The 13,103-nt window shown below is 44.6% G+C and overlaps 1 protein-coding gene across 5 annotated transcripts in view; it reads left to right on the top strand.

Moving 5' to 3' along the window:
* LOC134353563 (liprin-beta-2-like) overlaps positions 1-13,103 on the top strand; it is a 263,694-nt gene that overhangs the window by 206,057 nt on the left and 44,534 nt on the right. For all 5 annotated transcript variants that reach the window (XM_063061606.1, XM_063061604.1, XM_063061605.1 and 2 more), the window contains 2 exons: positions 6,519-6,669; positions 8,111-8,222. In XM_063061606.1, the coding sequence (XP_062917676.1) occupies positions 6,519-6,669; positions 8,111-8,222 (263 nt within the window). The remainder of the gene's footprint in view (positions 1-6,518; positions 6,670-8,110; positions 8,223-13,103) is intronic.

Here is a 13,103-nt window from a genome sequence, read left to right as displayed (position 1 = left end):
TTGCCTCCTTCTGGGCAGTGTCTTTACCAGACGGGTGACCCCAGCCATTATCAATACTCCTCAGAGACTATCAGCGGTTGTATAACCAGGAGGCAGCAAGTGGGAATAAAAGGATCCTTTTCTGCTTGGCTGCCAGCAACTAGTGGTGTTCCGCTGGGGTCAGTGTTGGGGCCACTTCTTTTTATGCTGTGTATGAATGATTTAGATGATGGAATAGATGGCTTCATTGCCAAGTTTTCAGATGATATGAAGTTTGGTGGAGGGGCAGGTAGTGTTGGGGAAGCAGGTAGGATGCAGAAGGACTTTGACAGATTAGGAGAATGGGCAAGAAAGTGGCAAATGAAATACGATGTTGGAAAATGCATGGTCATACACTTTGGTAGTAGAGATAAACATGCGGACTATTTTTTAAATGGGGGAAAATGCAAAAATCTGAGATGCAGAGGAACTTGGGAGTCCTTGTGCAGAACACCCTGAAGGTTAACTTGCAGGTTGAGTCAGTGGTGAGGAAGGCAAATGCAATGTTAGCATTCATTTCAAGAGGTCTAGAATACAAGAGCAAGGGTGTGATGCTGAGGCTTTATAAGGCACTGGTGAGGTCTCACCTTCAGTATTGTGAACAGTTTTGGGCTCCTCATCTTAGAAAAGATGTGCTGGCATTGGAGAGGGTCCAGAGGAGGTTCACAAGGATGATTCCAGGATCGAAAGGGTTGTCATACAAGGAACATTTGATGGCTCTGGGTCTGTACTCACTGCAATTCAGAAGGATGAGGGGGGATCTCATTGAAACCTTTCGAATGTTGAAAGGCCTAGACAGAGTAGATATGCAAAAGATGTCTCCCATGGTGGGAGAGTCTAAGACAAGAGGGCACAGCCTCAGGATAGAGGGGCACCCTTTCAAAACAGAGATGTGGAGAATTTTTTTTAGCCAAAGGCTTGTGAATTTGTGGAATTTGTTGCCATGTGCAGCTGTGGAGGCCAGGTTGTTGGGTGTGTTTGAGGCAGAGATTGATAGGTTCTTGATTGGACATGGCATCATAGGTTATGGGGAGAAAGCCAGGAACTGGGGTTGAGGAGGAGATAGGAAGAAGGATCAGACATGATTGAATGGCAGAGCAGACTCGATGGGCCAGATGGCCTAATTCTGCTCCTATGTCTTATAGTCTTATTGATGTGATGTGAACCAGCTGCTCATACAACCATCCACCACCTGCTCCCATGGTTTCACATGACCCTGATCAGGGGGCTGAGCAGATGCTCCTCATCATAGCTTGTCACCCCAGACAGCCAGCCAGTCTAGTGTTGTTTGGCTGATGTTGAGCAGGTCTGTGTCAGCTAAATCAGGTGAGAGTGGGCAGTTGGGCAGAACGTGTTCAATGTTCTGCACCTTTTCGCCACACTCACAGGATTCGCTGGTCTTTAAACCCCACTTCACCATATTGTCTCCCGTCCTACAAACTCCCGCTCTCGCTCTGCTCAGAGTGCACCACTTCCGTCTGTCAAGCAGTGCCCCGTCTGGTAACATTTCTGTGGGGTCGTGCACTGTATTGTTTGGTGGGGTTCTGGCTTCTGTTTGTTGCCAGAGGTCAATCCTGTATGCTCGGGGGGATGTTCCGTGCGGTAGTTCCTCCACGGTAGTAAAGCTTTTCCTCGATTTTAGGCGGTTGGAAACTGGCACATGATGATGTAGTGGGTGCCGTGGATCCGAGTTCTGTTTACCTTTTTCAATTTTTGTTGTGTGTCTTCGAATCTCTGGGGGAGCAATGCCTGCAAGTCTGTAAATGATGTTAGTGGGTGTGGGGCGCAGTGTGTCTGTGATTATTCGGCAGGCTTCGTTAAGCAACAGGTCAATTTTCTCTAGAAGGATAAGCAGGTCCTACACCTTGCCCAAGGGTGACCTGCAGGCTAGCAGAGGGAAGGAGCACCTTACACCTCCTTTGGTAGAGATGCATCTCCTCCCCGCCACTCAATTTGATCATGGCTGATCTATTATCCCTCTGAAATCCATTCTTCTCCCTTCTACCTATAACCTTTGATACCCTTCAGGTTCAAGTGCCCTAGCTGATAAAGGCCAGCGTGTCAAATTCCTTCTCCACCACGTTCAGGTAACCCTGTCCTTGAACTCTGATCTACAATAGTCTCAACAGCCCCTCCATTCACTGTAAAAGTCCTACCATCACTTGCTTCCCAAAACGCAACACCCTGCATTTATCCGAATTCAACTCCATTTGCCGTCCTTGGCACAATTATCCGGCTGATGAAGATCCCTCTGTGAGACCTGATGAAGGTCTTCACTGTCAACTACACCAGATATTTTAGTATGGTGTGCAAACTTACTAATCACGCCTTGTACAGTCAAAGTTCAAAGTAACTCCATTATGAAAGTACATTTGTGTCACCATATACAATCCTGAGATTCAAATCCAAGAAACATAGAAACATAGAAAATAGGTGCAGGAGTAGGCCATTCGGCCCTTCGAGCCTGCACCGCCATTTATTATGATCATGGCTGATCATCCAACTCAGAACCCCGCCCCAGCCTTCCCTCCATACCCCCTGACCCCCGTAGCCACAAGGGCCATATCTAACTCCCTCTTAAATATAGCTAATGAACTGGCCTCAACTGTTTCCTGTGGCAGAGAATTCCACAGATTCACCACTCTCTGTGTGAAGAAGTTTTTCCTCATCTCGGTCCTAAAAGGCTTCCCCTCTATCCTCAAACTGTGACCCCTCGTTCTGGACTTCCCCAACATCGGGAACAATCTTCCTGCATCTAGCCTGTCCAATCCCTTTAGGATCTTATACGTTTCAATCAGATCCCAAAGAAGCACAATAGAATCAATGAAAGACCACACCCAACAGGATGGACAATACTAAAGTACAAAAAACAACCAGTTGTGCAAATACAGAAAAAAATTATTATTATCAATAAATAAGTAATAAAAATCGAGAAATGAGATGAATGGTCCTTGAAATTGAGTCCATGGGTTGTGGGAACAGTTCTGTGACTGGGCGAGTGAAGTTATCCTATCTGGTTGAAGAGGCTGAGGGGTAATAACTGTTCCTGAAGCTGCTGGTGTGAGTCCTGAGGTTCTCGTATCTTCTGTGTGACGGCAGCAGTGAGAAGAGAGCATTGGCTGGATGGTGGGCATCCTTGAAGTCGGATGCTGCTTTCCTGCAAGAGTGGTCCATGTAGATGTGCTCAGTGGTGCACGTTATTCCAATCCCTCCTCTCACACCCACCCACCTTCCCCCTCGCCTGGTCTCACCTGCCGGCTTGAACTCCTTCCCTCCCACCACCTTCTTATTCTGGCTTCTGCCTCCTTCCTTTCCGGACCCGATGAGGGGTCTCAGCCTGAAACGTTTATTCTGTATTCTGTTCTTGTCTTCCCTTGTACTATCTCAAACTTCCTATCCAAATTGGTGATATAGATGAGAAACGGCAATGGCCCAGCACCGACCCCTGGAGAGCACCACGAGGCACAGGCTTCCAGTTTCAAAAACAACCTGCCATCCTGTGCTTCCTACCACACCAGAGAAGACCCTAAGATAATTGGCTGATATTTAGTTGGAAGAGTTCTTCCTCGCATTTTAAACAAACATTCAGTGACCACTTTATTTGGGGCACCTGTACACTGGCTCATTAATGCAAATATCTAATCAGCCAATCACATGGCAGCAACTCAATGCATAAAAGCATGCAGACGTGGTCAAGAGGGTCATTTGTTCAGAACAAACATCAAATGTAATCTTAAGTTCCTTTGTGGAATGATTGTTGATGCCAGAAGGAGTGGTTTGAGTATCTCAGAAACAAATGATCTGCTAGATTTTCACTCTAGAGTTTACTGAGAATGGTGAGATAAACAAAAATAATGCAGTGAGCGGCAGTTTTGTGAGTGAAAACACCTTGTTCGTGAGAGACGTCAGAGGAGAATGGTCAGGCTGGTTCCAGGTGATAGGAAGACGACAGTAACTCAAATAACCATTACAACAGTGGTGTGCAGAAGAGCATGACTGAATGCACAACACATTAAACCTTGAAGTGGATAGGATGCAGCAGCAGAAGACCATGAACATATACTCAGTGGCTACTTTATTAGGTACCGGAGGTGTCTAATAATGTAGCCACTGAGTGTATACTCTGTCAACGGCTGTTTGCTTCATACTGTCTCATGATACATGAGGCCATTCAGTCCATTTGCATCAGGACAGCTTATGAGCCATTTCATTAGTCTTATTTCCCCACTTACGTCACTGTGACCAACTCTTTCACAAAGCTCCATCGTTTATCCCAGATTATCCAACCCATCACCTACCTGGGGGGGTGGGGGACAATTCTCCGTGGTCACTGACACATTAGGTGTGACAGTCACTGGTGGAACATGCAAAATCCACACAGACAGTGCCAGAGGTCCGAATCAAACCTGGGTCTCTTGAGCTGTGAAGCAGTGAGCAGTGCCTCCACCAGCTGCATGACTGCCTTCTGGAACATTGTGAGCCGTGCTTTTGGCCCCATGCCTAAGTAAAGGTTTACTGGCGTTGGAGAGGGCTCATGAGAATGAGGTCCAGGAAAGCAAGAGTTAATGTGTGAGGAACACTTAGTTACTATGGACTCGCTTTCAAGAATTCTACAATTCATTCTCAGTATGATTTATTTACTTTTTTTTGTGCTTGTGCAGTTGTCTTGTTTTGCACATTGGTTGTTTGTCAGTCTCTGTTTATGTAGCGGTTTCAATTGTATTAATTTTTCTTTATTTCCCACTCTTTGTGTGTAATTTTCTTTACTCCTATTGTGTTTCTTTGTTCTACTGTGGATGTCTGCAAGGAAATGAATCTCAGCTTGTATATGGTGAAATACAACTACTTTAATAATAAATTTACCTTGAACTTGGGGTGGGGAGAACCTGCTGAATATTGAAAGTCCTAGGTAAGATGTCGCCATTAGTGGAGAACCTTGGACCAGAGATCACAACCCAAGAAAAGAAGAACATCCCTCTAAAATGGAGATAATGAATTTCTTTAGCCGTAGGCTGGTGAATCTGTGGAATTCATTGCCACAGATGGCTGTGGAGACCAAGTCATTGGCTACATCTAAAGTGGAAGTTTAATTAGGACTGTACTAATTCCGTGAAGTAACAGAAGTGGTGAACCAGAGTGATGTAGTGGATGTGATAAATTGAGATGTTCAAAAGCCCTTTCATAAGGTATGCTGATAATTGTGGTCAGTGCATGTGGAATCAAGTGATTACTAACATAACTAATCACAGGCAGATATCACCATGTGCCATGTCGTATGGTGTTGGCGACCATGGTCTTTGACCATGATCAGTCTTGGCAAATTTTCAATAGAAGTGGTTTTCCATTGCCGCCTGCTGGGCGATGTATTTCCAAGACGGGTGTCCCCAGCCATTATCAATACTTTTCAGAGATTGTCTGACTGGCGTCAATGGTCACACAACCAGGACTTGTGATATGCACCAACTTCTCATTCAACCATCCAGCACCTGCTTCCACCTGTCTTGCTCCTGATTTGGTAGAGACTCCACACCACCACAGATAACAGAGATGAAAATTAAGCTGTCCTACCAAGCTAAACACCGAGGGATGTGTGGGTGATGGGCAGATGGAGAGGGTGGAGGAGGAGAAAGAGACGCAGTGACAAGGACCAGGTAGATCAGGAGGGGAGAGGCAGAAGGACAGACAAGCAGCAGTGACTGGGAGTTGGGAGTTCGCTGCTCATACTGCCAGGTTGTAGGCTGTCCAGACAGAAGGTGATGTGCCTTTGGATCACAGGTAGTCAGAGTGGAATTAGACTGGGTGAGATGTTAAAGGGTTGGGAATGAGAAAGATGCATGTTTGTGTAAAGGTTATCATTAAGCTTTAGATTGTGGTTCAATTCCCCCAGCTGCTTGGTGGGGCTGTCTCTGTTACCATGTGTATTTCCTCCGGGTTCCTCCCACATTCCAAAGACGTACGGGTTGGTAAGTTGTCGGCATGGCAACACTTGCGGACTGCCCTCAGCACATCCTCGATGATAAAGGTGCATTTCACTCGATGTTTTGAGGTTTTTTATATTTTATTTTATTTGGAAATGTAGGCCCGTCTGGCCATTTGATCTGTGCCACCCAGCAACCCCTAATTTAACCCGAGCCTCATCATGGGACGATTTACAATGACCAATTAACCTGCTAACCAGAACGTCTTTGGACTGTGGGAGGAAACTGGAGCACCCGGAGGAAATCCACATGGCCACTGGGAAAATATACCAACTCATTACAGACATTGGCATGAATTGAACCAGAGTCGATGATACTGTGAAGTGTATGCAATTTGATGTATATGTGACAAATAAAGCATTTCTTTAAATAAATCTTTTGACAGGATGAGTTGTTAAAGGTCTGGGAGTGAAATTAGACAGAAGTGAAATGGAGAAAGTGCTGCTGGTCTGTTTCTTTGCCAGAATGTTCCATGACTCTCCTGTTCCAGGGTTTAAGGTTTCAATGATGATATTTTTCCAGGGATCCCAGCATACCTTTCCATCAGTGGACAACTGACCAGGTGTGCGCTTGGCTTGAGAATGCTGGCCTGAGTCAGTATGTGGCTTTGGCCAGACAGTGGGTCAGTACTGGACAGAAATTACTTGCAGCAACACCCCAAGAACTGGAGAAGGTAAGATGTCACCTCAACTGAGCAGGGTAAGCGGAAGACACAGGGATTCGACTACACTACTTGCTTGTTTGTGTGTCTGTCAGTGTGGGTGGTGTTGGAGGTCTTGCTTTAAGCAAATAGCCATTGAAAGGCCAAGATAAAGTGTTTGTGGAGAGGATGTGCTAGCATTAGAGATGGTCCAAAGGAGCTTTTTAAAATTTTTTGGGGAGATACGGCATAGTAACAGGCAATTCCAAATTACACCCATTTAACCTGCTAACCTACAGGCCTTTTAGAATCTGGGAGGAAACCAGAGCACCCAGAGGAAACCCATGTGATCACAGAGAGAAGGGACAAACTCCTTACAGGCAACAGTGCGAATTGAACCCTGGTCGTCTGTACTGTAAAGTGTTACGCTAACCACCAAACTAGCACGCCACCCTGAAAGAATGATCCCAGGAATGAAAGGGTTACCACACGAAAAGCATTTGACAGCTCTGGGCCTGTGCTCACTGGAGTTTAGAAGAATGAGGAGGTTGGGAGAGAAACCTATCAAATATCGAAAGGCCCAGATAGAATGGACATGGAGAGGATGTTTCCTATGGTGGGGGAGCCTAGGACCAGAGGGCACAACCTCGGAATAGAGAGATGTCCCTTTAGAACAGAGATGAGAGATATTTCTTTAGCCAGAGAGTGGTGAATCTGTGGAATTCATTGTCACAAGTAGATGTGGAGGCCAAGTCATTGGGTATATTTAAAGTGGAGGTTGATAAGTTCTTGCAACACACATCAAAGTTGCTGGTGAACGCAGCAGGCCAGGCAGCATCTCTAGGAAGAGGTGCAGTTGACATTTCAGGCTGAGACCCTTCGTCAGGACTAACTGAAGGAAGAATGAGTAAGAGATTTGAAAGTTGGAGGGGGAGGGGGACATCCAAAATGATAGGAGAAGACAGGAGGGGGAGGGATGGAGCCAAGAGCTGGAGAGGTGATTAGCAAAAGGGATACGAGAGGATCATGGGACAGGAGCTCTGGGAAGAAAGACAAGGTGGGGGGGAAACCCAGAGGATGGACAAGGGGTATATTCAGAGGGACAGAGGGAGAAAAAGGAGAGTGAGAGAAAGAATGTATAAAAATAAGTAACAGATGGGGTACGAGGGGGAGGTGGGGCATTAGCCGAAGTTAGAGAAGTCGATGTTCATGCCATCAGGTTGGAGGCTACCCAGACGGAATAGTGTTCATGCCATCAGGCATGTTTGCGTTGATAAGTTCTTGATTAGTCAGGGGGTCAAGAGTTATGGGGTAAATACAGGAGAGTGAGGTTGAAAGGGATAATAAATTAGCCATGATTTAATGGCAGAGCGGATTCAATGGGCTGAATTGCCTAATTCTGGTCCTATACCTTATGGTATTGAGGTCTCTTTTGATTGTTTTTTTTTCTCTCTTGTGATAATTTTGCACACAGGAACTTGGAATCAAGCACCCTCTGCACCGGAAGAAGATCCAGGTGCTACAGAAGGCAGCGGAGAGCGGTCAGAATGACGGCCCCGGGAAGCTCAACCACATCTGGGTAACACGTGAGTGTGGAACACGTGTGCGCTGAACGCGGTCGGGTCAGGGTTCACAGTGTAAAGAGGAGAGGGGGAGGGCAGAAACAGACCAGTAGGTGGTTGGTGGATCAAGGAAGGGCGCCAGCAGTTCGTTTCATTCAGAGTTTGAGGAGAGTCGTTATGCCACTAACGACTCTAGCAAACTTGTACAGATGTTCTGCGGACTAAAGATTTAGATCAACACGCACACAAAACACTAGAGAAAACAGCAGGTCAGACAGCGTCTATGGAGAGTAACATACAGTCGTGTTTCGGGCCAAGACCCTTCATCAGGACTGGAAAGGAAGGGGGCAGAGCCAGAATAAGAAGGTGGGGAGAGGGGAAGGAGTACAAGCTGGCAGGTGATAGGTGATACCAGGTGAGGGGGAAGGTGGGTGGGAGAGGGGAGATGATGTAAGAAGTGGGGGGGGGTGATAGGTGGACAAGGAAGTGTGTGTATCGCTCAAGATTGCTAGCATCGGTACAATCTTTTGTATTTATTTAAAGACACAGATTTTTAGATCCAGAGTTACAGCATAGTAACAGGCCCACCCCTAAGAACATAAGACATAGGAGCAGCATTGACCATTCGGCCCGTTGAGGCTGTGCCACCCAATTACACACATGGCCAATTAACCTAACAGTGTATGCCAGGGAATGTGGGACGAAACTGGGCACCTGGAGGATACCCACAAGGTCACAGGGAGAACGTACAAACTCCTTACCGAGAGCAGCAGAAAGTGAACCAGCGTCACTGGCACTGTAACGGCATTAAACTACCGTACTTCTCTTTCTTTCTTTTTAAATCTTTTTATTGAGTAAGTATACAAAAAAGGTAAGCCATATAAACATTAATACAATGTTAAAGTATAATAAAATTCCAAAAGATATCAATACCAAAAAGAAATTACTACAAACAATGTAATTTAAACATAAGAAACCAAGATAACATAATAGTATACTAAATTTTATATATATCAATGGAAAAAAAAAGAAAAAAAACCCCCCAAAAAAACCCACCGTGCAGCTAACTAAAAGCAAAGCAAAGCAATGGGCTAACTTGAAACCAAACAGAGTTAAACTTAAAATCACGTCCTCAATCCCGACCTCCATTAAAAACAATGAAAAAAAAACAAGAAGGGTAATTATTACATTAAATGAAAATATCGAATAAAAGGTCCCCAAATCTGTTCAAATTTAAATGAAGAATCATAAAGGTTACTTCTAATTTTCTCCAAATTCAAACATAAAATCGTCTGAGAAAACCAAAAAAAGGTACTTCTCTAAAGGGAAATTTCCACTGCACTGGAGCTGAATTGAACCCCGAGCCACAGTACTGGGCAAAAGTCTTAGGCACGTATATAGAGCTAGGGAACCTAAGACTTTTGCACTGTACCATAGTAACTTTGTATTGCACTGTACCGCTGCCACACAAAAAAAATGTTATGACATGTGTGAGCGATAAACCTGATTCTGATCTGGGTCTCTGTTGTGGACTGAGAGTGGGAAGGGGGCAGGGAGAGGGGAATCATAGTTGGGGAAAAGGGGAAGGGAAAGGGGAGGGAGTGGGAAGCACGAGAGAGACATTCTGTAATGATTAATAAACCATTTGTTTGGAATCAAATGACCTTGCCTGGAGTCTTAGGGCTGGGTGTGTCTGCACCCACACCACCTCCGACCCAACCCGAGCATTCCTTCTCTGCCATCTGTCCCACACCCCTCCCACACACTTATATACACACACATACTGTGTGTGCCCAAGTCATTTGCACAGTTCTTTATGTGTTATTGTTGTTTCACTTACAAGTCCATTCATCACCTTTGTGAACTGCTGTTGTTACATGTCCTCTGGTGTTGCCCAGCAGTGTCAGTGCTGACTGTGGATTGGAGGCTGAGATGAGGGAAGGCTGTTGTTTGGCCAAAGAACAGCTGCTGATGCCCCTCAGTTTGTTGCAAACTCAATGCGATCACCATCCCGGGTCTCAGCATGAGAGAGCGGAGACTGATTGAAACACAACACAGAACTGCTGAAGTACACAGCAGGTTTAGCAGCATCTGTGGGGGGGGGAGAGGAATTGTTGAATATTTTATGTTATTTTTTTGTTTTGTTTATTTTTATTTAGAAATACAGTGTGGTACAGGCCCTTGGAATCACCATGCTATGTTGCCAGCAATCCCCAATTTAACCCTAGTCTAATCACAGGACAATTTACAATGACCAATTAACCTACTAACCAGTACATTTTTGGACTGTGGGAGGAAACCAGAGCACCCAGAGGAAACCCACACATGCAATAGGAAGGACATATAAACTCCTTCTGGAGGACACTGGGATTGAAGTCCGACTTTGACGCCCGAGGTTGCACGAGGGCTGTGGATAGAGCTTTAAACTAAATAGTGGGGGGGGGGGGGGGGTTCAACATATTGGAGAAGTGTGGATAAAGATAAAGAAAAGTAAGAGTGGAGTGAAGAAAAGTAATGTGAAAAAGAGTAAAAGATTACAAGATTTTGAAACTACAATGAGTGTAAGGGCACTTTATTTGAATGGGCATAGTATTCGAAACAAGGTCAGTGAACTTGTGGCTCAAATCAGTACAGAGGTATGATTTAGTGGCGATTACAGAGATGTGGTTGCAGGGTGGAGTGGATTGGTAATTAAATATCCACGGATATCAGGTAATACAGAAGGATAGGCAGGAAGGTAAGGAAGGTGGGGTAGCACTCTTAATTAAAGGTGAAATCAGGGCGATAGTGAGAGACATTATAAAATCTAAGGAGCAGAATGTTGAATTCATCTGGGTAGAGATTAGGAATAGTAAAGGGAAAAAAGTCACTGGTGGGAGTTTTCTATTGGGCACTGCATTGCAGTAGCACAGGCAATAAACAGAAATATCTGAGGCATGTAAGAATGGAACAGCAGTTATCATGGGGGACTTTAACTTGCATATAGATTGGGTAAATCAAGTTGGTTGAGGCATTCTTGTGGAGGACTTCATAAAGTGCATCTGTGATGGCTTTCTTGAACAGCATGTTAATGAACCTACAAGGAATCGTGCTTTCTTAGATCTAGTCCTGAGTAATGAGACAGGTAAAATTAGTGACCTTGTAGTTAGGGATCCTCTTGGAAAGAGTGATCACAGTATGCTTGAATTTCTCATATAAATGGGGCGTGCACTAGTTCAATCTAAAACTAGTGTATTATGCGTAAACAATGCAGACTACAATGGGATGAGGGAGGATTTGGCTAGTGTAGACTGGGAACATGAGCTATATGGTGGGACAGTTGAGGAACAGTGGAAGACTTTCAAAGAGATTTTTCACAGTGCTCAACAAAATTATATTCCAGTTAAAAGCAAGGACAGTAAGGATGGGGAGAGCCAGCCTTGGATAATTAAGGAAATAAAAGAAGGCATCAAACTAAAAGCTGGGGCATACACAGTCACCGAAAGTAGTGGGAAACTGGAAGATTGGGAGAACTTTCAAAAGCAACCAAGTACCACTAAGCAAGCAATAAAAAAAGGGAAGCTAGATTATGAAAATAAACTAGCACAAAATATAAAAATGGATAGTAAAAGTTTTTATAATTATATAAAGAAAAAAAGGGTGGCTAAAGTGAATGTAGGTTCCTTGGAGGACGAGAAGGGAGAATTGATATTGGGTAATGAGAAAATGGCCGAGCTGTGAATGACTATTTTGTGTTAATCTTCACAGTGGAGACACATCTAATGTGCCAAAGAGAGATATTATGGTGCAATGGGAGGTGAAGACCTCGATACAATAGCTATCATTAAAGAGGTAGTGTGAGCAAACTTGTGGGCCTGAAGACAGATAAGTCCCCTGGTCCTGATGGAATGCATCTCAGGGTACTGAAAGAAATAGAAGTTACAGTAGAGGCTTTGGTGATAATTTACCAAAATTCTCTGGACTCTGAGCAGATCCCGGTGGAATGGAAGACGGCGAATGTCACACCACTGTTCAAAAAAGGATGTAGGCAAAAGGCAGGTAACTATAGGCCAGTTAGTAGTTGGGGAAAATGCTTGAAGCTATCATTAAAGAAGAAATAATGAGGCATCTGGAAAGAAATGGATCCATCAGGCAGACCCAGCATGGATTCAGCAAAGGCCAGTCCTGTTTGACAAACTTACTGTAGTTCATACTTTGAGGATATAATGAGTGCAATGCATAGAGGGGATCACGTGGACATCATTTACTTGGATTTCCAAAAGGCATTAGATAAGCTGCTGCATAAAAGAATTATTCATAAGATAAGGATGCTTAGAGAAGGGAGTGATGTGATAGCATGGATAGAGGATTGATTAACCGATAGAAAGCAGAGAGTTGTGATACATGGGTGTTACTCTGGTTGACAATCAGTGGTGAGTGGTGTGCAGCATGGGTCAGTTCTCAGCCCACAACTGTTCATGATATACATTAATAATCTCAAAGAGGGGACTGAGTGTAGAGTTTGCTGATGACACTAAATTGAGTGGAAAAGCAAATTGTGCAGAAGATACGGAGAGTCTGCAGAGAGATATAAGTAGGTTAAGTGAGTGGGCAAGGGTCTGACAGATGGAGTACAATGTTGGTAAATGCGAAGTCATCCACTTTGGAAGGAAAAATGAAAGAGCAGATTATTATTTTAATGGTAAAAATTTGCGGCATGCTGCTGTGCAGAGGGACTTGGGAGTGCTTGTGCATGAATCACAAAAGGTTGGTTTGCAGGTGCAGCAGGCTATCAAGAAGGCAAATGGAATGTTGGCCTTCATTGCTAGAGGGATTGAATTTAAGAGCAGCAAGGTTTTACTGCAACTGTACAGGGTACTGGTGAGGCCATACCTGGAGTACTGCGTGCAGTTCTGGTCACCTTGC

The sequence above is a fragment of the Mobula hypostoma genome, chromosome 11 (genome assembly GCF_963921235.1).
Source record: "Mobula hypostoma chromosome 11, sMobHyp1.1, whole genome shotgun sequence".
In the NCBI taxonomy this organism is placed as follows: domain Eukaryota; kingdom Metazoa; phylum Chordata; class Chondrichthyes; order Myliobatiformes; family Myliobatidae; genus Mobula; species Mobula hypostoma.
The sequence above is the reverse complement of the archived record's forward strand: the minus strand, read 5'-3'. Positions and strand labels throughout refer to the sequence as shown.